Source organism: Pantherophis guttatus, chromosome 13 (genome assembly GCF_059756535.1).
Source record: "Pantherophis guttatus breed Tessera chromosome 13, ASM5975653v1, whole genome shotgun sequence".
In the NCBI taxonomy this organism is placed as follows: domain Eukaryota; kingdom Metazoa; phylum Chordata; class Lepidosauria; order Squamata; family Colubridae; genus Pantherophis; species Pantherophis guttatus.
In genome coordinates this window covers 23,348,197-23,374,874 of record NC_142075.1, presented here as the reverse complement: position 1 = coordinate 23,374,874, position 26,678 = coordinate 23,348,197, and the positions used below count along the sequence as shown (strand labels likewise).

Sequence of the window (26,678 nt, the reverse complement as noted above, 5' to 3'; positions counted from 1 at the left end):
TGAATGGGACTCTTTGCAAAGAATGTAAACATAAATCCCTGGGAGATATCGTAGCACGTTCTCTCTCCCCAGAGGTTTGCAATCTACTAATTAGCGCCAAAGATGCAAGAGAAGGGAGGGAAAAGAAAATAGGATTGTCTTCCGTGCAAGGGTTTTTCCCAAAGCCTTGATGGAAGGCCTGAGTTTCCGAAGGGGGAGCGTTGAGGCCCTGATCGTTTGGAGAAGGACTTTGCTCGTTGGCTCAGTAGAGAGGCATCTTCCGGGCACGTCCAGGTGGCCTTGGAAGGTCCTCCATGGCACCATTGAGCCTGGAGAGGGCAGGGCCACTTCGACATTTTTTCAAGAGCCGTTTCGGGCCAGGATGAAGGCAGCAAAGCAAGGGAACTCGGGCGAGAATTAGAAGATGCACATCAAAGGGTCTCTGCAGCCAATTGAAAAGCTTTTAATGTGTAGCCCCAGTGCAAAGAGAAGCACACACGAGGGATTCTTGATGTGCTTTGCTCCGGTCTTCTCCAGCAAATGGTGTCAATCTGACATCTCGGCAGAGAGAGTGACTTTCCTAACACCTTCCTTGAGTCACTTAAGAGTGTGAGGGAGGCGGGGAAGGTGTGCTTTTGATATTTTTAAATACCTTGTTTACCGATCGGAGTCCTTGTTTCCTCCAAGAAGGCTTCGGGGTCACCGCATTACCCTGAGTTTCATGTCGTATGGGAAACGGCAGTTTATGTCGTTGTTGTTGGTCGCGAAGTTGTGTCTGACCCATCGCGATCCCATTGGACAGTGTTCCTCCAGGCCTTCCTGTCCATAAACCCAGGGATTCTCCCACCTGTCTCTTTCCCAACCTCCGTTATCCAAAATCAGAAATGGGGGGGGGGTGTTTCCCCCTTCCATTAGTGCTCCAAGAATGGAGGACAGGTAGGCTGTGGCTACCGATGGCCTCTTTTCAGTGATTATTCAAAAAGGAAGGGGGGAGAAAAAGGACAAAGGGGGGAGGGGGAGGAGGGAAAGGGGAGGAGGAGATAGAGGAGGAGGAGCAGGAGGAAGAGAAGGAAGACGAAGAGAAGAGGAAGTAGGAAGGGGAGGGAGAAGGAGAGGGAGGAGGAGGAAGAAGAAGAAGAGGAAGAAGAGGGAAAGGGAGAAGGAAGAGAAGGAGAAGAAGGAGATAGATGAGGAGGAGGAGGAGGAGGAGATAGATGAGGAGGAGGAAGAAGAGAAGGAAGACAAAGAGGAGGAGGAGATGAGGGAGAAGGAGAGGGAGAAGGAGGATATAGATGAGGAGGGGGAAGAGGAGGAGGAGAGGGAGGAGGAGGAAGAAGAGGAAGAAGAGGAAAAGGGAGAAGAAAGAGAAGAAAGAGATGGAGGAGGAGGAGGAGAAAAGGGAGAGGGAGAAGGAGGAAGAGGTGATAGATGAGGAGGAGGAGGTAGATGAGAAGAGGAGGAGGACGGGAGAAGGAGAAGGAGGAAAAGGAGGAGGAGGAGGAGGAAGAAGAAGAGGGAAAGGGAGGAGGAGGAGGAGGAGGAGGAGGAGGAGGAGGAGGAGGAGGAGGAGGAGGAGGAGGAGGAGGAGGAGGAGGAGGAGGAAAAGGAGACCTATAGCTGCACACTGCTATCTCAGGATGACCCTCTATACATCGGTTGAGGTCCACGTTAGCCACAAAATCTCCTGCCAGAGTCGATGCGTTCCTCCTTTAAGGGGTCTCGGGAGTCCATCTTGATTTTCCTGCTCAAGGCGGATTCCTCTGGGAAGTTGTTTAACTGCTCCTGGAAACCACAAGGGCAGATTAACTGTAATCTCCCATCATCCAGGCAGAACATCTTTGCCCTCCGTATTCAGAGCTATTTTACAGCTAATTGAAGTCACTCAGGATTAATAACAGTAGGAGCCCAATGGCTCTGGGTCAGGCTGCAATGGTTATCTTTTTTTTTCCCTCCGTGCTTTTTGCATAATGTTGGTTTCCGTGCATTAAATATAATTCAGCCTCTGCGAAAGGGATTTTTGCTGACAAAATAATGCACTTTTTTCTTTCTTTTCTCCTATTCCTTTTTTTTCCCCCTCCCTGGTCTACTTTGGAGTGGATTTGGCAGGGGAGAAGAATGGGAAAGAGGAAGGGAGGGTGGCATCGCTTATAATTTGGTGAGTAATTGTAATTAATCGGTGAGACCGGAATCTTCCTCTTCCTCCCTTCTCTCCCGACACACTGTTAGGTGTTAAGCCACACTAAAGGGAAAAACAAGGGAGGGGAAAATTACAAAAGTAAATATTCCGACAACACTTCAAAAAGTTACCAAGCGTTTTCTCTCCGTTTGAAAGGAGTTCCAGAAAAAGGGTTGATGCATAAGCATTTTTATTTGTGTTTTTGTTTTGAAATTCCCTCTGCTTCCCTAAGATTGCAGAGGAGGAAATTGGGCAGAAATTGACAGGGATAAAAGTCTACATGTGTCATTTGAGGTGTCTTTTGCCCTAAGACCAGTGGTGAAATCCAAATTTTTTTACTACCGGTTCTGTGGGCATGGCTTGGTGGGCGTGGCAGGGGAAGGATACTGCAAAATCTCCATTCCCTCTCCACTCCTGGGGGAAGGTTATTGCAAAATCCCCATTCCCACCCCACTCTGGGACCAGCCAGAAGTGGTATTTGCCAGTTCTCCGAACTGCTCAAAATTTCTGCTACCGGTTCTCCAGAACCTGTCAGAACCTGCTGGATTTCACCCCTGCCTAAGACAATAACCAAAACTGTGCGATATTAATATTTCTGTGAGTATTCATAAACAGCAAGAATGCTTTTCTGGGAGAAACGTCCCTGCGACTTAAATGGTTTAAGAAGACCATTTTAAATATATTTTCCCTGCAGGCTACTCGGTTTAAAAATTGTCTGTTTCTAAGAAAGAAACGGAGAATCGCATGCAATGAATATTGAATACTTCCGAGTTGACAGACCACAGAATTGGAGAGATTTTTCGTTACATTGAAGAACCATATAAACCATATAAAGGATACTGTAAAATCTCCATTCCCCCACACCCCCCACTCCAGGGGAAGGTTGCTGCAAAATACCCATTTCCTCCCAATCAGCTGGGACTCGGGAGGCAGAGAATAGATGGGGAGGGGGCCAGTCAGAGGTGGTATTACCGGTTCTCCAAACTACTCAAAATTTCCGCTACCAGTTCTCCAGAACTGGTCAGAACCTGATGAAACCCACCTCTGTGGGTATGTCTAGTTTGATGAAAAGAAGGACTAGGGGTGATATGATAGCAGTCTTCCAATATTTGAGGGTCTTCCACAAAGAGAAGGGGGTCAAGCTATTCTCCAAAGCACCTGAGGGCAGGACATGAAGCAATGGGTGGAAACTCATCAAGGAGAGAAGCAACTTAGAACTAAGGAGAAATTTCCTGACTGTGAGAACAATTAACCAGTGGAACAACTTGCCACCAGAAGTTGTGGATGCTCCAACACTGGAAGTTTTTAAGAAGAGGTTGGACAACCATTTGTCTGAAGTGATGTAGGGTTTCCTGCCTAAGCAGGGGGTTGGACTAGAAGACCTCCAAGGTCCCTTCCAACTCTGTTATTCTATTATATTCTAACCTTCACTATTCTGTCCTCTCTATCTTACCTTTTAATATCATCTCGGTGGATCATCCTCTGGAGAAGTTAACATCAATATCCAGGCTTAGAAACCTTCATTGCTCAACTTGGCTTGAGGTTTCCAGTTTCGCCTTCCACCTGGCTGAATTGCAAGGTTCATATTAAAATTAAACCGGCTATTAAAGCCAGCTTATTAAAATTAATCTCTGGCGAACCAATGCAAGAATTCAATGGATGGAAGAGCAGTTGTCGCCCGCAGCTCTGGCTTCGTCTCCAGCAGCCAAAGTCAAGTTCCATCCCCACAAATATTCCACCTTCTCTCTCCCTCCGATGTCACTTTCATTAAATACAGGTAGTCCTGCCACGCCCACCAAGCCACGCCACGCCTACCAAGCCACACCCACAGAACCGGTAGTAAAAAATTTTGAAACCCACCACTGCAAAGGGCATATAGCTAAATATCTACGGAGGTTCTCAGTCCTCCAGGTCATGGTTGTCCCAAAGGTTTTTTTTAAGGGGTCAACTGGACTTCCTTGGTTTTTCCTTGAAGAGGTTTCGCTCCTCATTCCAGAAGCTTCTTCAGTTCGTAAGCGAGCTAGCCTTTAAGCTACAGGACTGAAGGAGTTTCTGGGAGGAAAAGTAAAACGTCTTCAAAGAAAAAGCGAGAAAGTCCAGTTCCCTCTTGAAAAAGCACCTTTGGAACAACCAGGTCCTGGAGGACCGAGAATCTCCGTAGACGTCCCCAGATCTCCTTAATTCTAAATCTGCCCGATCCGGTGAACTCTTATAGGTAGAAACGAGATCCATGTTTCTGGGGCTGAGCATAAGGGGGGGGGGAGGCGTGTGCATTAGCGAGTGTGAATGGAAGCACGCCGCGTAACAAATGCTGGCAGATACCAAGCAGGGAGGTGGCACAGGATGTGTGGGCGTCCCATTTAACAATCCAGCTAGTCCAAACGCAGATGAATGCCAAGGAGTGTGTAGGTGTGCCGGTGAGGACAAATCTGTTCTAATGGCTTGGAGATTAGCAGACTGGTTTCCCAAACTTCTCCTCTTCTGAAAAGTTTTATTTTCTTTTCCCCTGGATGGACTTGCCTTCAGTGGCACTCCTGGGTCTCTCCTCCTGCACGGATGATCCATGAGTTGGTTTGGGCAGTGTTGTACAAGGATTCACCTGGGGGGGGGGGGCTTGAGATCCTATAGCAATGGGTTTGCTGCCCCGTTGCTGGGTCGGCGTGGCCATGGTGGGCATGGCCTAGTCAGCTGCCTGCATCATGCGGGGGGACATTTTTCATCCTCCCCAGCCTCTGGAGGGTTCCCTCCAGCCTCCAGGAGGGCAAAAACAGCTTCCCCTACGGTCCGGAGGCTGGAAACATGCCCGGTGCCGGACTTCTAGAACCTCCAGTACAGGGGTGGGTTCTACTTATCTTTACTATCGGTTCGCAATGGGGTTCGCGTGCACACGTATTCTTCTGCACATGCGCAGAAGCATTCTGATGATGTCGGGATTGGTGGGCGGAGCCTCTCACCGGTTTTACTACCAGTTCTATAGAACCAGTGTGAACCGGGGCAACCCACCACTGCTCCGGTAGGCCCGTTTTTTTGCCCTCCCAGACTCTCCGTGCAGCCCCTTCACTTACCTGGAATGATGAACGGGCCGCGTGGAGATTCCTGGGAGGGGCGGGGTGGGGTAGGAGGGGCAGGGTGGGCGTGGCCAGCCAGGGGTGGCATTTGGGGGTTCGCTGAATCCCGGCGATCTTTGGCTAGAGGATTGCACGAACCCTGCCGAACCTCCAGGAGTCGATTCACCTTGTAAGTTTGCCATTTTAAAAAAAGGAAGGGCAAGAAAGAATTCCACTCTTGGATTTCACCTGTTTTCTTCTTCTGCCAACCCTTTTTGACCCATAAGCCACCTGGCCGCTACTTCCTGGTGCCGCGCTTTGTTCCTGGGCAGATCGAGCCATAACGGGGATGGAGTTCTCGTGATCTGCCTTGCCTTTTAGCTGGATTCCAGACAAGAGCAGCATTTTGTGTGGCAGGTGCAAAGGAGGATACTTCAAAGTCGAACGTTTCTTCCATTCTCTGACGTCTCTTTGGAGGTATATATCACCTGGAGATATGGAGGAAAAAATACATTCCATCGTTAGAGGGGGAGAAAAAAGAGGGGGATTTAAAATTCCACTTCGGCAGTGATTTAAGTACATCTCTGGTATGGCCACTTCCATACATATTTAACAGCTTGGGGATAAAAGGTAGTAAAAATCTCCCGTCTCCACTAACCTGAAAAAATTTAACTCCCAGCTACCACTTCCCAGCAGAACATTTGCTGACGTGGATGGCAGCTCCACTTTCTAAGGGTGTGGGTTTTAAGGAAGGAACCAAGGCTCTCTAGCTTCCCACTCAAACTACCAAAGAAGAGCTGGTTGAAAGAAGTTTGAAAATGGCAGGAGCCATGGTAGGTGTCAGAATCAAAATCAGAAATGAGGAGGTGATAAGCCGCCTGGGAAAGCCAAGGGAAACCATCAAAGCAGGGGTGAAATCCAGCAGGTTCTAACAGGTTCTGCAGAACTGGTAGCGGAAATTTTGAGTAGTTCAGAGAACCGGCAAATACTACCTCTGGCTGGTCCCAGAGTAGGGTGGGAATGGAAATTTTGCAATATCCTTCCCCCAGGAGGGGAGGGAATATAGATTTTGCAGTATCCTTCCCCTGGAGTGAGGTGGGAATGGAGATTTTGCAATATCCTTCCCCTGCCAGGCCCACCAAGCCATGCCCACAGAACCAGTAGAAAAAAATTTTGGATTTCACCCCTGCATCAAAGCCATTAAAAAGCGAAAGTTAGAATATTTCGGACACCCGGAAAAATACGGCATCCTCCATTTAATCCTCCAGGGAAAGATTAAAGGCAAATGAGGTCCAGGTGTAAGAAGAACCTCATGTATTCAAAATCTAAGGGACCGGTTTTGTCAAAACTCAGCAGCCCTTTTTCATGCAGCTGCGGATAAAAATAGGATCGCCAACACGATCGCCAACGTCCGATGACGGATATGGCACAAGAAGAAGAAGAAGAAGAATGGTAGGTGTCTCCAAGAGAAAACACTCCGTTTTTGGAGGCCTCCTTGAGAAAAATTAGAGGCCTCAGAACTTTCTGGATCTATCAAGCCAAGTTCACCATCATCCACGGGTCATAAGGACCAGAGTGTTTAGTATATTTTAATTGGTTTTTTTTATTAACGTTTGTATTACATGTATTTTTATCGTTCGCTGTTCACCGCCCTGAGTCCCTTAGGAATAGGGCGGTATATAAATTTAATAAATAAATAAATAATAAATAAATAAAGGTGCCCTACTTGCCCACTCCTGTCCTGGGATGAAACTCTTTAAGCTGAGGTAGAGATTGCAAAGCAAGGTCCCAAAGATATGACTCTCTCCGATTCCAAGAGTTATGGAACTGAAGGAAACAGGAGACGTTGTTGAATGCTAATCAGGTTCGTCCACATTTAGTCAACGTGACAGAAAAGCATTGAGTTGTCAAAAATGCAAATTTGGGAAGCGAGCCAAAAATCCTGGAGGCCACGTAGCAGCTAACAAATTGAAAATGGTTTACGTTTCCATCATCCACAGCTCAATTCATCACGTGCTTTTGATGAGCTCAACCGTGATCCACAAAAGATAACTGATGTGTTTGCCCTGGAGGTGCCACACAATGCTTGGCACGTTTTGTGGCCCCTGATGGCCTCTGCAACAGTGTTGGAAACTCCAAACCTTCCAATCATCATCATCATTTTCTTCATTTAATGACCCCATCATCCCTTGCGGGGTGGAGTCGGGGCAACGGAATGGAGCTAGCGGAGTGTTTTAATGACAGGATGCCCTTCCTGTTGCCAATGCGGAGTTATATTCAGCAGATCTATTCTCAACATGCCCAGAGAGAGAAATATCTGCCTCTACTGAGGATCGAACTCACGGCCTCCTGATTCTTCAAACCTTCAAAACTCCAAACCCTCCAATGTGTGTGGGGAAAATGAAACCGAGTTTTGTGATTTGCATCATCACTCTGGGAAAAATAAAATCTAGCCTGGGTCTCCGGTTTTTCAAAGTTGACCTCAAGTGACCCCCTCTGTGCTTTATTCGGTCTTTTAATGGAGTCCTCACCAGGGACATGCCGAATCCTTCCTGGGCTGGAAATAACTGTATTTATTGCATTTGGCCTGGACAGGATAGAAGGAAGATGACATTTTATTGAAAAAGATGAAATGAAAAATGAAACTGATCCATCTTCTTTGATGAGATACGGACGGGGGAGACCAGAATAGCCAAAAGAATAAAAAGTATATAATAGGTAGCTCAGTGGGGGTGAGCTGGTGCATGTAAACACACACACAAACACAGAGAGAGCCTAGTTCAGTGATGGCAAACCTTTTCGGCACCGAGTGCCCAAACCGGAATGCACGTGCATGTGTTTGCGTAGACCTCTTAGGAATGGGATGAGGTCAACAGTAGACAGTTTAAAGTTAAAGTTTTGGGGGTTTGGGGAAGAAACCCCAGAGTCAGGTAGTGCATTCCAGGCATTGACCACTCTGTGGTCAATGTCATATTTTCTGCAATCGAGTTTGGAGCGGTTCACCTTGAGTTTGTATCTGTTGTGTGCTCGTGTATTGTTGCAGTTGAAGCTGAAGTTGTCATTGTCAGGTAGGACATTGTAGCAGATAATTTTGTGTACTAAGCTTAGGTCAGACCAAAGGCGGCGTAGTTCTAAGTTGTCTAAGCCCAAAATTTGAAGTCTGGTGGCATAAGGGATTTTATTGTGGGTAGAAGAATGGAGGACTCTTCTCGTAAAATATCCCTGGACTCTCTCAATTGTATTTACATCCGATATGCAGAGCGGGTTCCAGACAGATGAGCTGTATTCAAGAATTGGTCTGGCAAAGGTTTTGTATGCTCTAGTTAGTAGAATAATATTACCAGAGAAGAAGCTACACAAGATTAGGTGAACAAGCCTTAATGCCTTTTTGGCAATGTTGTTACAGTGAAAAACTTGCAGATTTTTTTTTCTTGTATACAAACAAGCAAGAGACAGCATTGTGGCTAGCTTTTTGTCCTCCGGGGCTTCGAAAACACGCGTGTTCTGCCTATGTGGCTAGCATGAGGGGTGAGGTTAGGAAGGTCCAGGCAGGAGTCCAAGTTAACCTACAGAATGGAAAGCTGCAAATGAGTAGTCTCTCCTCAGAGGTCAATACCATATCCAGATCTCTCATTTAAGGATCAAATTGTATTCATCCCGCCGAGTTCATTTGGCACTCAAAAATTCATTTAAGGGGCCTTGTGGTGAATCTGTCCAATGGCCAGTCCTTTTTGGCATTCCACAGGCCGTCTGTGCTGCAATCACCTGCTTAGATTAAGTTTCACACTGCCTAAGAGAATTGGGAACACACCACAGCCTTACACACACACGCAGAATCCATATTTATAGCTTCACACACTGGGTAGTGGCGGATTAGCTGCTTTCTGTAAATACGGAGGCTGTACAATTATCATTAAAGCAGGTTTTTTTTTTTCCCAATCTGCAGGTAGAGGGAAATAATAAATTGTGCCTGAGAACGTTTGAGGGCTGTGCTATCTTGGCTGGGAACATCTGGGTTACCCGAGTAACATCCATCGTTCACTTCAGATGGGTCTCAGGTTACCCAAGATGCATGGAAGCCGAGTCCTTCCTTAGAAGGTCTACCATATTTTCCAGCTCAGGATTGGGACCAGGTGATGAGAAATTTGGAAGGAAAATGGAGACGTGACCCAGAAAGAAAAGGGGGTTGGATTGGTCCTGTATCTTTGGAAATCTCAACTGTGTTGATCGTTTGTTCTTGGTATTTTACCTATAATCTCTCCTACTGCGTTCACCTCCTAGTAATGTTGCTGTCAAGGTTCCAGGTAATACATCCCATTCAATAAAAACTCCGAGGCAAGCAATTTCCTCAAAGAACATTTTATTGGGACATAGCAAATTGGCACAGACTTGGTGGAAAACCGGCTCTAAATTGCCGCCGGTTTTACACCCAATTAAAAATAAAACTTTGTCACTTCCCACCCCCCCAGAGTCTCCAGTCACATGGTCCAATCAGCATGCAGCCCAGTTGCTAGGTGACCTCAAGTCTCCACCTTTCGAACACTTGCCCCAACGTCCTTGATTCCTAGGGGAAAGAATTTTATTTAGACTACAACACAGGGTTGAAATCTACTTACCTTCCCTACTGGTTCAGAAGTACATGCTCGTCACAGGCTTACACGGCGACTGTCTGCGCATGTGCAAACCCTTCTACGCATGCACAGAGGGTAAAAAACAGGTTAAAACCAGGAAGTAACAATGACTGGGTGGGTGGAGCCTCGAGCTCCCATCGCTACTGGTTCTCCAAACCACTGGCCATCATTGCTACCGGTTCGGCCGAAACGGGCCGAACTGGGAGCATTTCACCCCTGCTACAACACCCCAGCTACCTCTACACCCCCACTCCCTGGCCCTCTTGCTCCAAGGCTGTGTCAGCCCCGAAGCCATGAGAAGAGAAACCTCCCTAGAGAAAAACAACCAAAAGAAAATGGCCACAGTTCGGCCAACTTCATGGTTGACGGTTGCATTTAGGAAGTGAGGAGCAAGTGAGCCCAGGACTTTGTGGATCGTTCGTACAACCGGGAAGGCCGTGTCACAGCAAATATTCCTTTCGTTGAAACCTAACCAGGGAGGACAGTGCCTGAATGTTCACATCAACCATCATCAGGACTACTCAACGTGACACATCTAACCAAGATACTTAAAGATCTAGGAAGTATGTTCATATCACCTGCTAAGTTTGATTAGGCCAAAGAGCCATGGGTTTTTGGGTCTCCTTGATGGCTCAAGATGCCATGTGAATTCTGATGGGAAAGTTTGATGTGCCTTTTTTGTTGCGCAGGGCCTGGAACACAGCAGAACCAGGTGGGAACCCATAAGTTATCTTTATACCAGGGGTGAAATCCAGCAGGTTCTAACAGGTTCTGGAGAACCGGTAGTGGAAATTTGGAGTAGTTTGGAGAACCGGCAAATACCACCCCTGGCTGGCCCCAGAGTGGGGTGGGAATGGAGATTTTGCAGTATCCTTCCCCCTGGAGTGGGGTGGAAATGGGGATTTTGCAGTATCCTTCCCCTGCCACGCCCACCAAGCCACACCACGCCCACCAAGCCACACCCACAGAACCGGTAATAAAAAAATTTGAATTTCACCACTGCCACCAAGCCAAGCCACACCCACCAAGCCACGCTGACAGAACTGGTAGGGAAAAATTTTGGATTTCACCACTGCTTTATACCCAGGGTTTGTCATCCTGACTGATGCATTGCTCTTAATCAAAATCCAATTTCCTTGTTAAGGCAGTGATAACCGTGGATGAAGTTTTTTTTTTTTTTTTTTAATTTGATTTATATGCTGCCCTTCTCCGGAGACTCAGGGCGGCTTACAATGCGTTAAGCAATAGCCTTCATCCTTTTGTATATTTATACAAAGTCAGCTTATTGCCCCCACAAACTGGGTCCTCATTTTACCTACCTTAGAAAGGATGGAAGGCTGAGTCAACCTTGAGCCTGGTGAGGTTCGAACTTACAGTAATTGCAGACAGCTGGTGTTAATCACAATGCTTTTAGTCTGCTGAGCCACCAGGCCCAGGTTCAGTACCGCGTTGAGTAATGAGTTATTTCCTCTGAGTTGGGCCAGTGTAAGACACTTATACTGCTGACATGGTGGGAGCAAAATGCCCCATCTGATAGAACAATCAAACGGATGCTACTTATTCTACTTATTCAACAATTCCCTTTAACTCGAAAGAGCCATCTTTGATGTCAGGCTGAAACTTCTGCGCCCAATTTGCGCATGAAGCTTTGACAAGAAAGAGGAAGGAGGCGGCAAATGGGGCTCTATAAATAAAAGAAACCCAATTTATCAAAGGACTCGTCTGTCTTGGCTTGAACGGGCAAAGCTGAGCAGGGCGCAATCTGGTTATTACTCGGAGACTGTTAAGAAACACCAGGCTCGATTGAGAAATGAATTTTTTTAAAAAAAGACGGCTTGATGTTATCCCAGCCCTAAAAAAGGTGATTTATGACTAGTCCTTGGCCTTATGACCATCACAACATCCCTACTGTCATGCAACTACAATTTTGGCACATGGCAACCAGTTTGTATTTATAATAATTGCTGTATCCTGGGGGTTAATGTGATGGCTGTTTGCAGCCTTACCAGAGAGCTTCCGAGGAAAGCCAATGTGGAGGAGCCAAATTCGCTTAATAACTGTGTGATTCATTTAATGACTATAGTTATTCATTTGACGATGGTGCCAAAAAAAAAAAAAAAGATTGTAAAATTGGCCTCCTCGGTCAGCAATGGACTTTCTGGTCCCGATTGTAGCCTGTATTCCTACAGGGCTACCCTGCCTCCCTGCCAACGATGCCCTTGTCGCCATTTTTCTTGTTGTCTTCTCACCTCTATCGTTCTGCACGAAAAACCAGGCAGGAAAAGCTCTTTTTATCTCCTTTGTTTGCCCTGCTGGGATTGTTCAAATGCAGAGGATGGAAAGGGGAGAGGGGAGGCAGAAGAGAGAGAGGCCGAGAACAGTTTTGTTCAGTCGTTGTTGTTGGGGGTTTTTTGTTCCGTTTGTTCTCCATATTGCATGCAGATGCCCCAGTGCAGGGACAGAAAGTGCCACAGAGCCCTGCTCCCAGCATCTGGCCAAGCCTTGCTGAAATGTCTCCAAATGTTGGACTCCTGTCAAATGAACACTCTCCCCTTTTGTCCTGCCTTTTCAATCTCAGTGCCAGAGACAAGTGCCAGCCTTGGAAATGATTTGTAGCTGAGCAGGTGTCATCGCTGCTATGGCAGGCAGTGACAGGAAGAAGTCTTTTTAAGACCAACCCTTCTAGTAGGACATTGGTCCCCAATGGGCTGTCGTGTCTTCGTTGCGCTGTGATTTGCTGCTGGTTTCATGCAACTCGGTGCCAGCAACTAGAGCCAGTGTGCGAATAATGAAAATCAGTAACTTTATTACCTGCTGTTTATGTTACAAGAATCTACTCAGGCTGCTTGCCTTTCCCTGGGAATGGCCAGATAAAGCTTCAGGGATCTTGGAGGAGATCAAGCTGATGCTGCTTGTGGCTGCGCAAGGATTCCAAACTAGGCCCTCGCTTGACTCCTCCTTCCACTTTAACTGGGAGTTCGCCAACAGGGAGGCAGGAAGGATCTATTAAATATCGTCCAAAACTCCAAGCAGATTTGCTTGGTATGCCCACTCCGACCACATCCACAGCAGCTCTTGTGAAAAGCTAGAATCTTGGTGGTGGGTCTTATGTGCTACAAGACAGGGAAGAAAACGAGCTATCTTAAAACACAGTATAACTGTTGACTAAGGAAGATCCTAAGGGGCCCATCCTTGATCCGAATAACCCTGCCATCAAACAAAGGGGAAAGCAACAATTGGATTTGGTGACCCAATTGTTTGACCAGGAAATCTGATCACAGTTCTACCCTGGGAGGAAAACAAGAAGGGCTGCCTTTGAACCCAGAGGAGAAGACATCAGCGACTCCTTCAGGATGTTCTTCCAGATCTCCAAATCCTCCTGTGGCCCCATGCTCTCCATCCTGAACCTTCTAGGAATCTTATGTCAGCACCAGGCTGTATTCCAGAGATGCTGTTGACTCCAGCCAGCAAAATTTCGTTCTTAGCCAGACTTCTAATGAAGCTACTTTGCACGACTCTCCGCTGCTCTTTATTTCACCCCTGCCAAGCAAATGCATTTCTCAGATGTGCCAGCTAGGAAGCAATTTCCATCTTCTACATCTGCTTTCTATTGTCAGCAGTGGCTGCCCTAATGCGGGAAAGACACCAGCGAGCCATTTTCCCCCTGACTTCTCGGTTACCTGTGGATCCCAGCATAAAACCTTCTAATGGCCAAACTCAGGTAGCATTAATTGCCCGGAACGAAGGCAGTTTCGCTGGCACACCAGCAGATGCTTAATGTGCAATTAACCCCCCCAAAAGCACGGACCCAATCACCCTCGACTAGCTATGATCCATAAAGTCAACATGTAACTAACACCAGAGAGGCAGCAGATAAGTCTTTGTCCAGCTGGGCAGCTTGATGGGCTCCCCACATGAGGTTCAGCTTTGTATGCAAGGAGTGTGCGGCCATATTTGAAGCCACTCAAGTCATCCATTTCTCTGGGCGTGCAAGCCATGAGTATGATGAAGGGAGAAGGAAACAAGGTAATAACTGTGAGAGGAATCTCGGAGTCTTAGTGGACAACCAATTCAATATGAGCCAGCCGTGTGCGGCGGCAGCCAAAAAAGCCAATGCAATCCTAAATTGCATTAACAGAGGGATACAGTCAAGATCAACAGAGGTATTAATGCCACTCTCTAAAGCCTTAGTAAGACCACACCTAGAATTCTGCATTTTGGTTACCACACTATAAAAAAGATATTGAGACTCTGGAAAGAGTGCAGAGAAGAGCAACCAAGATGATTAGGGGCAGGGGTGGGTTCTACTTATCTTTACTACCGGTTCGCATCGCGCACACACGCACTCTTCTGCACATGCGCAGATCACCTATGATGATGTCTCGGTCAGTGGGCGGAGCCTCCCGCTGGTTTTATTACCGGTTCTTGCAAACCAGTCCGAACCAGGGGCAACCCACCACTGATTAGGGGGCTGGAGGTGAAAACTTACGATGAACATTTGCAGGAACTGGGCCTGGCTAGTCTAGTGAAGAGAAGGACCAGGGGAGACACGGCAGCAGTCTTCCAGTATTTGAGGGGCTGCCCCAGAGAGGAAGGGGGTCAAGCTATCCTCCACAGCACCCGAAGGCCAGACAAGGAACAATGGATGGAAACTGATCAAGAAGAGATTCAACCTGGAAATAAGGAGAAATTTTCTGACAGTGAGAACAATCAACCCATGGAACAGAAGTTGCTTTTGGAAGTTGTGGGAGCTTCATCCCTGGAAGCTTTCAAGAAGAGACTGGACTGCTATCTGTCAGAGATGGTGTAGGGTCTCCTGCTTGGGCGGGGGGTTGGACTAGATGACCTCCAATGTCCCTTCCACCTCTGTTAATCTAGGTATGTTTAGCCTAACGAAGAGCAGGATTAGGAGTGATATGGTAGCAGTCTTCCAATACTTGAAGGACTATCACAGGGTAGAAGTGGGGCAATTTATTCTCCAGAGCACCTGAAGGCAGGAGAAGAAGAAATGGGTGGAAGCTCCTCATAGGGAGATCCTACCCAGAACCAAAGAGAAATGTCCCGATGGTGTGAACAATTAGTCAGTGGAATAGCCTGCCTTCTGGAGTGATGGGTGCTCATTATTTTGGCAGCAAAAAATATCTCCCTAGTGAAAAGGACTGTATATTGTGACCGTAGATGGATGTCTTTATGAAGTTATCAGGAATTCACATGAATCAAATCTGACTGGGGGAGAAGGTTTTACCTTCAGCCTACAGCTGGTGGCAGCACCTAGCTAGAGTTGGCTGATCTTAGAAAGCTAAGCAGAATCAGACCCAGGTAAGGATTTGCATGGCAGAGTGCTAGGAATTCCCAGAGCTGTGGGTTAGACAGATGTAAATTGTGTGTGTGTGTGAGAGAGAGAGAGAGAGAGGGAGGGAGGGAGGGAGGGAGGGAGGGAGGGAGGATGGAGATGGAGATGGAGATGGAGATGGAGATTGGATAGGTAGGTAGGTAGGTAGGTAGGTAGGTAGGTAGGTGATAGGCAAACATGATGAGAGAAGATGGATGGATGATATAGATATACAGTAGATATAGATAGATGACAGATTGATGATAGATGATAGATAGATAGATAGATAGATAGATAGATAGATAGATAGATAGACAGATAGAAAGAGATAGATGAGAAAGAGATAAATAGAGACAGATGAGATAGACAGACAGACAGATAGATACCGTGTTTCCCCAAAAATAAGACCCTGTCTTACATTTTTTGAACCCCGAAATAAACGCTTGGTTTATTTTTGGGACATGTGGAGCAAGATGGGGCTCTTCTTGCCGTCTTACCTGATTTCCAGCTCTGTGTTTAAATATTTTTGGGGAGGGCTTATTTTTGGGGAGGGCTTATTTTTGGTGGAAGGCTTATTTTAGCGCATGCGCTCAAAAGCCCGATTGGATTTATTATCAGGGGATGTCTTATTTTCGGGGAAACAGGATAGATGGATAGATAGATTGATAGATAGATAGATAGATAGATAGATAGATGGATGGATAGATAGATAGATAGATAGATAGATAAGATAGATAGATAGATAGATAGATAGATAGATAGATAGATAGATAGATGATAGATAGATAGATAGATAGATAGATAGATAGATAGATAGATAGATAGATAGATAGATAGATAGATAGATAGATAATATGGGTGGTGTATGTGTGTATGTCCGTCCCTAGCCCTGTTCTACACAATAGCTGGCATTGTGTACAGGAACATCTACATCTAACCTACCTCTCTCTCTCTCTCCCTCCCTCCCTCCCTCCTTCTCTCCCTCTCTCTCTCTTTCTCTCTTTCATTGTAGAGCCCCAGCAAAAGCTGTGTATGTTTTCTTTGAATAAAGATGAGGCGAAGCTGTAAAACCTAATAATTGTAGTGTCAGTTTCATACAGCAGAAGATCTACGAAATTGTCAGGAAAGAAATATGTCCCTTGAAGCACCAGAGCTGCTCACATCCAAGACAATGGCTGTAAAGCTAATAACCCAGCCAAGAGATGGAAAAGCGACAACGTGGCAGAAATGTGGGAAGAGGGAACAACAAGACTGTAAGCGTGTCCACCAGAAAGTAAGGAACAGATCTGCCATCAGATTCTTCTTCTTCTTCTTCCTCTTCTTCTCCTCCTCCTCCTCCTCCTCCTCCTTTTTGCCTCCTTCTTCTTCTCCTCCTTTTCTCCTTCTTCTCCTTTTCTTCTCCTCCTCCTCCTCCTTCTCCTCCTCCTCGTCCTCCTCCTTCTTTTTGCCTCCTTCTTCTTCTCCTCCTTTTCTTCTTCTTCTCAACCTCATCCTTCTCCACAAGATAGTTGTAAAGAGACTCATGCCCAGCATTACAACCTTTTTTGCCGCAATTGTTAAGCAATTGTGCCGCAATTGTTAAGCAATTAAGTGCAGTTGTTAAGTGAGTCACATAGTCATTAGGCGAACCCGGCTTCCCCCATTGACTTTGTTTGTCCAAAGCCAGCTGGGAAGGTCACGATGACGTGGCCTTGGAAAGCTGCAACCATCACAAATTCATTCCAAGTTGTCAAGCCCTGGATTTTGATCGTGCGACTGTGGGAAATGCTGCAGCAGTCATTATTTATTTATTTATTTATTTATTTTATTTTATTAAACTTGTATGCCGCCCTCTCTCCCAAAGGACTCAGGGCAGCTCACAACGATAAAAAACACATAAAATTCAATATTCAAATATAAAAACATACAGTAAGCGTGAGGGCCAATTGTAATTCAGGACCACTGTAACTTTGAACGGTTGCTAAACCAATGATTGCAAATCAAGGGCTGACTGTAAATCCCAGTCAGGTGAGTTGCCTATGCAACATAACTAGCAGCATTTTAAATGAACATTTCTCCACTTCGGGAACCAAGCAATATTTTCCCCAAACACAAACTTCACCCAGAATACTGGCAAGTCTACGCTTTCATCTTGAGGCTGCTTGATATAACGGTGACTCCGTGGCCTTGATTAAGTTACCTGCATAACTGGGAAATGCGAGCGAGCATAATCACATCAACGGCTCCAAAATCGCATTTTGTCTCTTCTCCTGGGAGAGTTTCCCTCTAACAGCTCATTTTATCTGCGTTCTTCCGCTCTCTATTCTGGCTTGTTCTCTGTGCCCTTTTGAACTGTCTCGAAACCTAAAGAAATGAGTGCCACGGAAAAGGCAGAGTAAATAGAACTATATTTTAGTAGAACAGGGCCCATGGGCTATGAAGCATCTAGACCATGATGGCGAAACTTTTCGGCACCAATGATATGGGTCTGAACCTTGTATTTTGATATGGCCTATAGGTTAATCAATAAAGCTAAATATATATATATATATATATATATATATATATATATATATATATATATATATATATATAACAGAATTACCGAATAACAGAGCTATACCATTTATATATACTATACATACATACATACATACATACATACATACATACATACATACATATATGTATTATATTTTGCTGATAAATAAAGGGAGACTAGTATAGATCTATTTCAAGCTATTTAGCTCTCATCTGTTAGCCATACCCTTACTTGGATTTGAACTTGGGCCGCCTGCATGTTTTACCGTTGTATTAACCTCTGAGCCACAAGTTCTCCTCCCTTCATCATCTTGAGCCAAGGGAGAGATTAAGTGGTTTTTTATCGAGACACCTGGTCTACCCCAGCATGTGGGAGGGAGGGCTCCTGGATTGGGGCTGAAAGGTGAAAGGCGATTTCACCACTGGACAGAAGGTATGCATAACCTTGTGAAAAGAAGGCAAAAGTGGGATATGATTGTCGTTGTATCCTTCAACTCCTCAAAGGCATGTCTAACAGAAGAAGGCAGCAACCAGTTCTCCATCATCCCAGAATCTTGGACATCCAGAATAATGGCCTTAAGTGACAGGAGGGCAGATCCTATTTGCACAGTAAGAAAAACCTCCGTACTAAGAATAGCTGAAGAGCTGAGCTGTAGGATTTGTTTCAAGCGGAAACTGATACCCACCTGTCAAGGAGAGTCTCCAGAAGTGGAGTTTGATGTAAATGGAAGGAACAAAGCAATTTAACCAATGACCCAAATGTCTTCTTCCAGCTCTGTGATCCTATAATTCAGACTTTGGGTTTTACCAGTAAGCCTCATTCTTTTAATTTAAGAAGCTGACTTTTACTAAGTTAAGCGCTCATCTAAGTTAATCTGAGCTACAAATCCCAGTCTTGTGGGAAGGCTGCACCCAGAGTTCCCTAGTGCCAGATTGTAATCTACCTTCATTTCAAGGTTTTGTTCATATGGCTCGAATATTCAGGTATTTCTCAACTTACAGTGGTTCCACAGTACTCGTCGTTAGTTGGTTCCGGGAGGTGTGATGAGTACCGAAAACGATGAGTACCAAACAATTTTTCCCCATAAGGAATAATGTAGTGAGTCAGAAGGCAGCTGACACCAACAAGTTCTAACTTATGCATTGAGTACCAAACAAACAATGAGTACCGGGACAAAATTTTCACATCAAAATGTGCTGAGTACCAAATTCAATGAGTTTCAAAGAAGTTGAGTACCAAACTGTTGTTGTTAGTTGCGAAGTTGTGTCCGACCCATCGCGACCCCATGGACCACGTTCCTCCAGGCCTTCCTGTCCTCTACCATCCTCTGGAGTCCATTTAATCTCATGCCGACTTCTTCAGTGTCTCCATCCAGCCACCTCGATCTCTGCCGTCCCCTTCTTCTTTTGCCCTCAATCTTTCCCAGCATTAGGCTCTTCTCCAGTGAGTCCTTCCTTCTCATTAGGTGGCTAAAATATTTGAGTTTCATCTCCAGAAGCTTTCTTGGAGCCTGGGGAGGGCGAAAACAGCCTTCCCCACCACCCTGGAAGCCCTCCAGAGGCCAGAAATGGCTCGTTTGCTGACTTCCAGTGGGTCCAGAAGGCCCGTTTTTCACTCTCTCCAGTCTCCAGAACTTTTCTAGGAGCCTGGGGAGGGTGAAAATGGCCTTCCCCACCCCCACAGAGGCCCTCCAGAGGCCAGATACGTCCCATTTGCTGACTTCCAGTGGGCCCAGAAGGCCCGAAAATCAGCTGGCCAGCACACGCATGTGCACCAGAGCTGAACTAGGGCAACGCTTGCGTGCCCACCGATATGGCTCCGTGTGCCATAGGTTCGCCATCACGGGTCTAGGGTCTCCTACTTGAACAGGGGGTTGGACTAGAAGACCTCCAAGATGTCTTCCGACTCTGTTTTGTTTTTTGTTTTGTTTTTTTAAATTTGATTTATATGCCGCCCTTCTCCGGAGACTCAGGGCGGCTTACAATGCGTTAAGCAACAGCCTTCATACTTTTGTATATTTATACAAAGTCAGCTTATTGCCCCCACAAACTGGGTCCTCAATTTACCTACCTTAGAAAGGATGGAAGGCTGAGTCAACCTTGAGCCTGGTGAGATTTGAACTTGCAATAATTGCAGGCAGCTGAATGTTAATAACAGGCTATTAGTCTGCTGCGCCACCAGGCTCTTATCAGGCTGTTATTCTGCATTCTGCACAGGTCAAAACCATTGCGTCTCCAACGGAAGCGGAGGGTCATGCAAAATTTCTGCAGAGTTTTGCCCTCCCCGGAGTGGGCAGAGCCAGGAGAAATGTTCCCTCCTGACCCACTTTCAAAGTTCAAATGGAAAAGAATGGAAATGAATTACATTCGGCTGATATTATTCCTTCCCCTCTGTTTAATAACTTCTCCTTCTGTCACATTAAAAATTCCAGATTAACACCAGCCCTTGGAAACATCCAGGGGATTTATTTAAGAATTGGAGGAAACATACAACCTTCCAGCTGTGCTCCTTTGCTCTAACAGCAATAAGCTTCCAGGGATTATAGGAGGAAACATTTAATTTGGAGACTTCTGTTCTATGTTTGTACATTTCTTTGCATTCAAGATCCCCATCCCACCCACCCCCCCACCCAGGTACAAAAACTCAGAATGGCTGCCTTTTAATTTAGTAGCAGGATGTTCTTTGGTAATTTCCTTGTTTTGATAGAACTAGGAATCATTGATCCCTTCAATGAATTGATCACCAAGGACAAAAAACTCAGATTGTCTCCTCTTAAATTGCCCAGTATATTAACTTTAACTCCCAATGATCTGCCATTTTCTCTCTTTCTTCTTTGAATACAAAGGGCATCTCCAGAAATAATGATCTAACACAGCCACAAGATCCATACCACATACGCGGCGTCTTGTTAAGAGTGACATTTGCAGTGTCTCCCACTTGTCAGATTTCAACTGTAGGAAGAACAGCCTGAGAAGAGTACTTTTCAAAAGGTGACAAGTTGTGCATGATAAATAAATCTAACATAAAGCTAAACAAATGCTTTTCTAGATCCAGAAAGTTGGCTGTTCTTGGGGCCAAATGCAATCATTCATATATATATATATATATATATATATATATATATATATATATATATATATATATATATATATATATATATATATATATATATATATATATATATTAGCAAAAATGAGTTGCAATGATCAAGGAGCTGGAGGCTAAAACATATGAAGAGCGTTTATGGGAATTGGACATGTCGAGTTTAATGAAAAGAAGGACTAGGGATTGACATGATAGCAGTCTGCCAATATTTGAAGGGCTGCCACAAAGAAGAGGGAGTCAAGCTATTCTCCAAAGCACCTGAGGGCAGGAGAAGAAGCAATGGGTGGAAACTCATCAAGGAGAGAAGCAACTTAGAACTAAGGAGAAATTTCCTGACAGTTAGAACAATGAATCAGTGGAACAACTTGCCTCCAGAAGTTGTGGATGCTCCAACACTGGAAGTTTTCAAGAAGATATTGGATAACCATTTGTCTGCAATGAGTAGAGGGTTGGATTAGAAGACCTCCAAGGTTCCTTCCAAGTCTATTATTCTGACAGGGCCTCAAAATTTGCCCCCCTTCTCCATTTCTAGAAATATATATATATATTTAATCTCCTTCAGAAGAAACTTCTGAGTTTCTACCAATTATTCATCAAGTTTTCAGTGTATTATTATTTATTAAATTTATTAGCCGCCTACCTTGTAGCAAGAAGACTCATTGTATATTCAATCATATTTGGGAGTTCTGTGTATTTTTGGGAAGGGTCCGTGCATGACATACGTTGACATCGTTACTTCTTGATATATGAAAGCCCCAAAGTGGGGATTCTGTTTTGATTTAATTAATTGAAGCCATCCGTGTTTATTTGTAGACCCCCTTGGTCATGAAACTTGCAAGACCCCCTAGACGCGACCTATGGGAACTTTACTGATGGAAGAGTACTTGACTTACAACGTTACAAAGTTTGCTTAGTGACTGTCCCAAAGGTGCTTTTTCAGGAGGCAACTGGACTTTCTTGTTTTTTCTTGGAAGACAACCAGGACCTGAATGATGGAGAATCTCCCTAAACATTCACACCACACCATTCACTTGCAGTGATTCACTTAACAACTGTGACAAAAACAGGTCATAAAATCAGGTGCGACTCGCTTCTCATCTGCTTTGCTTAGCCATGGAAATTTTGTTCCCAACTGTGGCCATACACTGAGGACTAACTGCCAACTCCTCGGAGGATGGAGGTAGGGGAAAAACAGAATTCTTTTCATCCGAAAGAATGAGAATAGCTGGGCAAAATATAGCCCTGTGTTATATAATTTTGATTTTTTTTAAAAAAATTTAATGAGAAGCAGAAACCAAAGAGTGCTGCACAGAAGCCACTGGGAAGGGGTCATTTTGTCTTTCAGCACCTAGCATTTTTCTGCTCAGAATCCCACCCTAACAAGCAGGGGTCGGCCACAGGTGACTTACTAAAACAGCTTTCCATGACTTCTAACCGTCATTTTTAGAAAATCAGAAGCACAATTTCCATCACGGTTGAAACCCTAAAAGGGTCTTAGTATTGATACGCTCGAAAAGACTCACCTGGCCAATTATATGACATTTTATTTTAGCCTCTTCTGCGTGAATTCAGCTGGAGCTACGCATTTTTGACCCGGCAAAATTCAGAATGAATCTGTATTGCATACAAGAACCGAGCCTGTTCAAAAGCGTGGATTTACCCCTCCATCAAGCTGGGAAAGAATTCGCTTTTTTTCTCCCCTGTAATTTAAACCCATCATTTCTTTTCTCATTTTTGCTGTAGCTCAGCAGAATCAAAACAGCGCTGTGAAGGAAGAATCTCCATTTAAGTACTGAATAACCATCACGCAGGTGATGTTTAGGGGTTAAGATTTTGGGCGCGGAAAGACCTGGGTTCAAGTCTCCATACAACCATGAGGCTCATTGAGTGAATTTGGGCCATTCGGTATCTTCCAGGGGTGAAATCCAACAGGTTCTGGAGAACCAGTAGCCGGAAATTTTGAGTAGTTCAGAGAACCGGCAAATACCACCTCTGGCTGGCCCCAGTGTGGGGTGGGAATAGAGATTTTGCAATATGCTTCCCCCAGGAGTGGGGAGGGAGTGGAGATTTTGCAGTATCCTTCCCCTGGAGTGGGGAGGGAATGGGGACTTTGCAATATCCTTCCCCCAGGATTGGGGAGGAGTGGAGATTTTGCAGTATCCTTCTCCTGGAGTGGGGAGGGAATGGGGATTTTGCAATATCCTTCCCCCAGGATTGGGGAGGGAGTGGAGATTTTGCAGTATCCTTCCCCTGGAGTGGGGAGGGAATGGGGACTTTGCAATATCCTTCCCCCAGGATTGGGGAGGAGTGGAGATTTTGCAGTATCCTTCTCCTGGAGTGGGGAGGGAATGGGGATTTTGCAATATCCTTCCCCTGGAGTGGGGAGGGAATGGGGATTTTGCAGTATCCTTCCCCTGCCACGCCCACCAAGCTACGCCCACCAAGCCACGCCCACAGAACCGGTAGTAAAAAAAAATTGGATTTCACCACTGGTATCTTCCTCTCTTTCTCTCTCTTTTTTTATTTTTTTATTTTATTTATTTAGGTTGTCAAACATGTATATGATAACAGATATAAGTATAAACATGATTATGAATACAGAAAATGGATACGAAGAGTGGTGGGATTCAGCCATTTCGCACCACTTCGGGAGAACCGGTTCTTAACTTTCTGAGCAGTTTGATGAACTGGTTGTTGGAAGAAATCATTAGGGCAGAGAACCGGTTGTTAAATTATTTGAATCCCACCACTGGATATAAATAAATAGGGACAGTAGGACAGGGACGGAAGGCACGCTGGTGCACTTATGCACACCCCTTACAGACCTCTTAGGAATGGGGTGAGGTCAACAGTAGCCAGTCTAAGCTTAAAGTTTTGGGGGTTTGGGGAAGAAACCACAGAGTCAGGTAGTGCATTCCAGGCAGCGGTGGGTTTCAAAAAATTTTACTACCGGTTCTGTAGGTGTGGTTTGGTGGGCATGGCTTGGTGGGCATGGCAGGGGAAGGATACTGTAAAATCTCCATTCCTAGAGAAGGAGGAGGAAAGGAGGAAAGAAGAAAGTAGAAGAGAAGATGGAAGAAGGGAGGGAAAGGAAAGAGAGCATTGAGAAGAAGGATTGTTGTAAAACAAGGGAGATGAAATGGTAGAAGAGCAACTCCGAATATACTTAAATCGTTTAGGATGAAGATTGCATTAGTATGAAAGTTAAAAGAAAATATGTATGTTAGATAAGAAACTGTACATTTAAGATATGTTTATCAGGGGGAATAAAATAAAAAACTTTTTCAACTAAAATCTCCATTCCCTCCACACTCCAGGGGAAGGTTACTGCAAAATCCCCATTTCTTCCCAATCAGCTGGGACTCGGGAGGCAGAGAATAGATGGGGAGGGGGCCAGTCAGAGGTGGCATTTACCGGTTCTCTGAACTACTCAAAATTTCTGCTACCAGTTCTCCAGAACTGGTCAGAACCTGCTGAAACCCACCTCTGATTCCAGGCATTGACCACTCTGTTGCTGAAGTCATATTTTCTGCAATCGAGTTTGGAGCAGTTTACCTTAAGTTTGTACCTATTGTGTGCTCATGTATTATTGCGGTTGAAGCTGAAGTAGTCATTGACAGGTAGGACATTGTAGCAGATAATTTTGTGTACTATGCTTAGGTCGAACCGAAGGCGGTGTAGTTTTAAGTTGTCTAAGCCTAAAATTTCAACCCTGGTGGCATAAGGTATTCTGTTGCTAGCAGAGGAATGGAGGACTCTTCTCGTGAAATACCTCTGGACTCGCTCAATTGTATTAATGTCCGATATACAGTGCGGATTCCTGGCAGAGGAGCTGTATTCAAGAATTGGTCTAGCAAAGGTTTTGTATGCCCTAGTTTGCAGTACAATGTTACTGGAGAAGAAGCTACGCAAGATTAGGTTAACAACTCTTAATGCCTTTTTGGCAATGGTGTTACAGTGAGCTCTGGGGCTTAGATCGTTTGAGATGAGTACTCCAAGGTACTTTTTGTTCAATTTAGCTTAGTTGTTGTAAGCATAAAATGGCTACAACATTTGTAGTGGATCCTGGAGTCCCGTTACCTTGAGCTCACCAGAAAAGGCAGAAAACCCGAATCCCATAAATAAATAGCACGCCACAGAACCCTGACACTATCACATAAAAAAAAAAAAAACAATTTCTATCTGAAATTCGCCGCAGATAAGCAAATTACTGATTTGGCTTAGGATTTCAATTTCCCTATTCCTTAAAAAAAAAAAAAAAAAAACCCACATTGTGACATTTTGGTGTGAAGAGGCAGCTGTACATTTGTGAACTAAAGTCACTTCCTGGAGGCTGAAATGAGCCTTCCAAGATTTTTTTGTGGGCAAAATTGGGGGATGTGGGGGGAATAAATTTTTTTTAAAAAAATAACATGTTGACAGACCCCCTATAGGTTGCTTAATGTTCTTGACAGCAAGCCTAGCAGATGTTCGCAGCTCAGTGGGGAGCTTTGTGGACTTAGAAGAACGTCAAAATCTTATGGCAAATAAGCCCAAATTAACCGTGGAGTCTTCCCACACAGAGACAAAGGCATAGGTGCACATGCTTAGAACAAATCTGGAGTTCGTAGAACTGTCAAATAATTCAGGAGAGAAAGCCGAATTGTTCCCAGCGTGCAGACTAGATTGGGAAGCTAGAAAAAACAACAACACCCCAAATCAGAGCAAAAGTAGACTCACTTCTCTGTGAGGATGACTAGAACATGGAACATGGCATCATCAGTCCCCAAGGTGCTTTTTTCAGGAGGCAGCTGAACTGTCTTTTTTTTTTTTCTTTTGAAGATGTTTCGCTTCTCATCCAAGAAGCTTCTTCAGCTCTAACAGGATAGTGGGGATGCAGAGGTGAGATTTACCTTTTACCTTTAGGGAAGGTAAGTGAAAGTTCCCCTCGCGCATACGTGCTAATCGTTCCCGACTCTAGGGGGCGGTGCTCATCTCCGTTTCAAAGCCGAAGAGCCAGCGTTGTCCGAAGACGTCTCCGTGGTCATGTGGCCGGCATGACTCAATGCCAAAGGCGCACGGAATGCTGTTACCTTATGCAACCAATCCGTAAAGCTAAAAGTAAAGGTTCCCCTCGCACATATGTGCTAGTCGTTCCCGACTCTAGGGGGCGGTGCTCATCTCCGTTTCAAAGCCAAAGAGCCAGCGCTGTCTGAAGACGTCTCCATGGTCATGTGGCCAGCATGACTCAACACCAAAGGCGCACGGAATGCTGTTACCTTATGCAACCAATCCGTAAAGCTAAAAGTAAAGCTTCCCCTCGCACATATGTGCTAGTCGTTCCCGACTCTAGGGGGCAGTGCTCATCTCCGTTTCTAAGCTGAAGAGCCAGTGCTGTCTGAAGACGTCTCCGTGGTCATGTGGCCAGCATGACTCAATGCCAAAAGCACACGGAATGCTGTTCCCTTCCCACCAAAGGGGGTCCCTATTTTTCTACTTGCGTTTTTTTTACCTGCTTTCGAACTGCTAGGTTGGCAGAAGCTGGGACAAGTCACGGGAGCTCACCCCGTTACGCGGCACTAGGGATTCGAACCGTTGAACTGCCGACCTTTCGATCGACAAGCTCAGCATCTTAGCCACTGAGCCACCGCGTCCCTTCCCTACCTTCCCTACTGGTTTGCAAATGTGACTGCGCGTGCCTCCTCTGCACACGCGCATGGCCTTCTGCGCATGCTCTTTGCTCACGCATTACGTCGGGGCAGGAGGGCAGAGCCTCCCGCAGTCCCCACCACCACTGGCGGGATATGTAATGTATTATATAAATCCTTCCATTTCCCCACTATCCTGCCAGAGCTGAAGAAGCTTCTTGGATGAGAAGTGAAACGTCTTCAAAAGGAAAAAAAAAAAC

The 26,678-nt window shown here is 45.3% G+C and overlaps 1 protein-coding gene across 9 annotated transcripts in view; it reads left to right on the top strand.

Annotated features, from left to right (window-relative positions):
* The window catches only part of LINGO1 (leucine rich repeat and Ig domain containing 1), a 308,187-nt gene that overhangs the window by 206,428 nt on the left and 75,081 nt on the right, over positions 1–26,678 (top strand). For 4 of the 9 annotated variants that reach the window (XM_087878153.1, XM_087878154.1, XM_034409460.3 and 1 more), the window contains one exon: positions 16,178–16,438. The exons of the other annotated variants lie outside the window; for them this stretch is intronic. In XM_087878153.1, coding sequence (XP_087734279.1) covers positions 16,298–16,438 — 141 coding nt within the window. In that variant the 5' untranslated portion in view covers positions 16,178–16,297. The remainder of the gene's footprint in view (positions 1–16,177; positions 16,439–26,678) is intronic. 9 annotated transcript variants of the gene reach the window in all.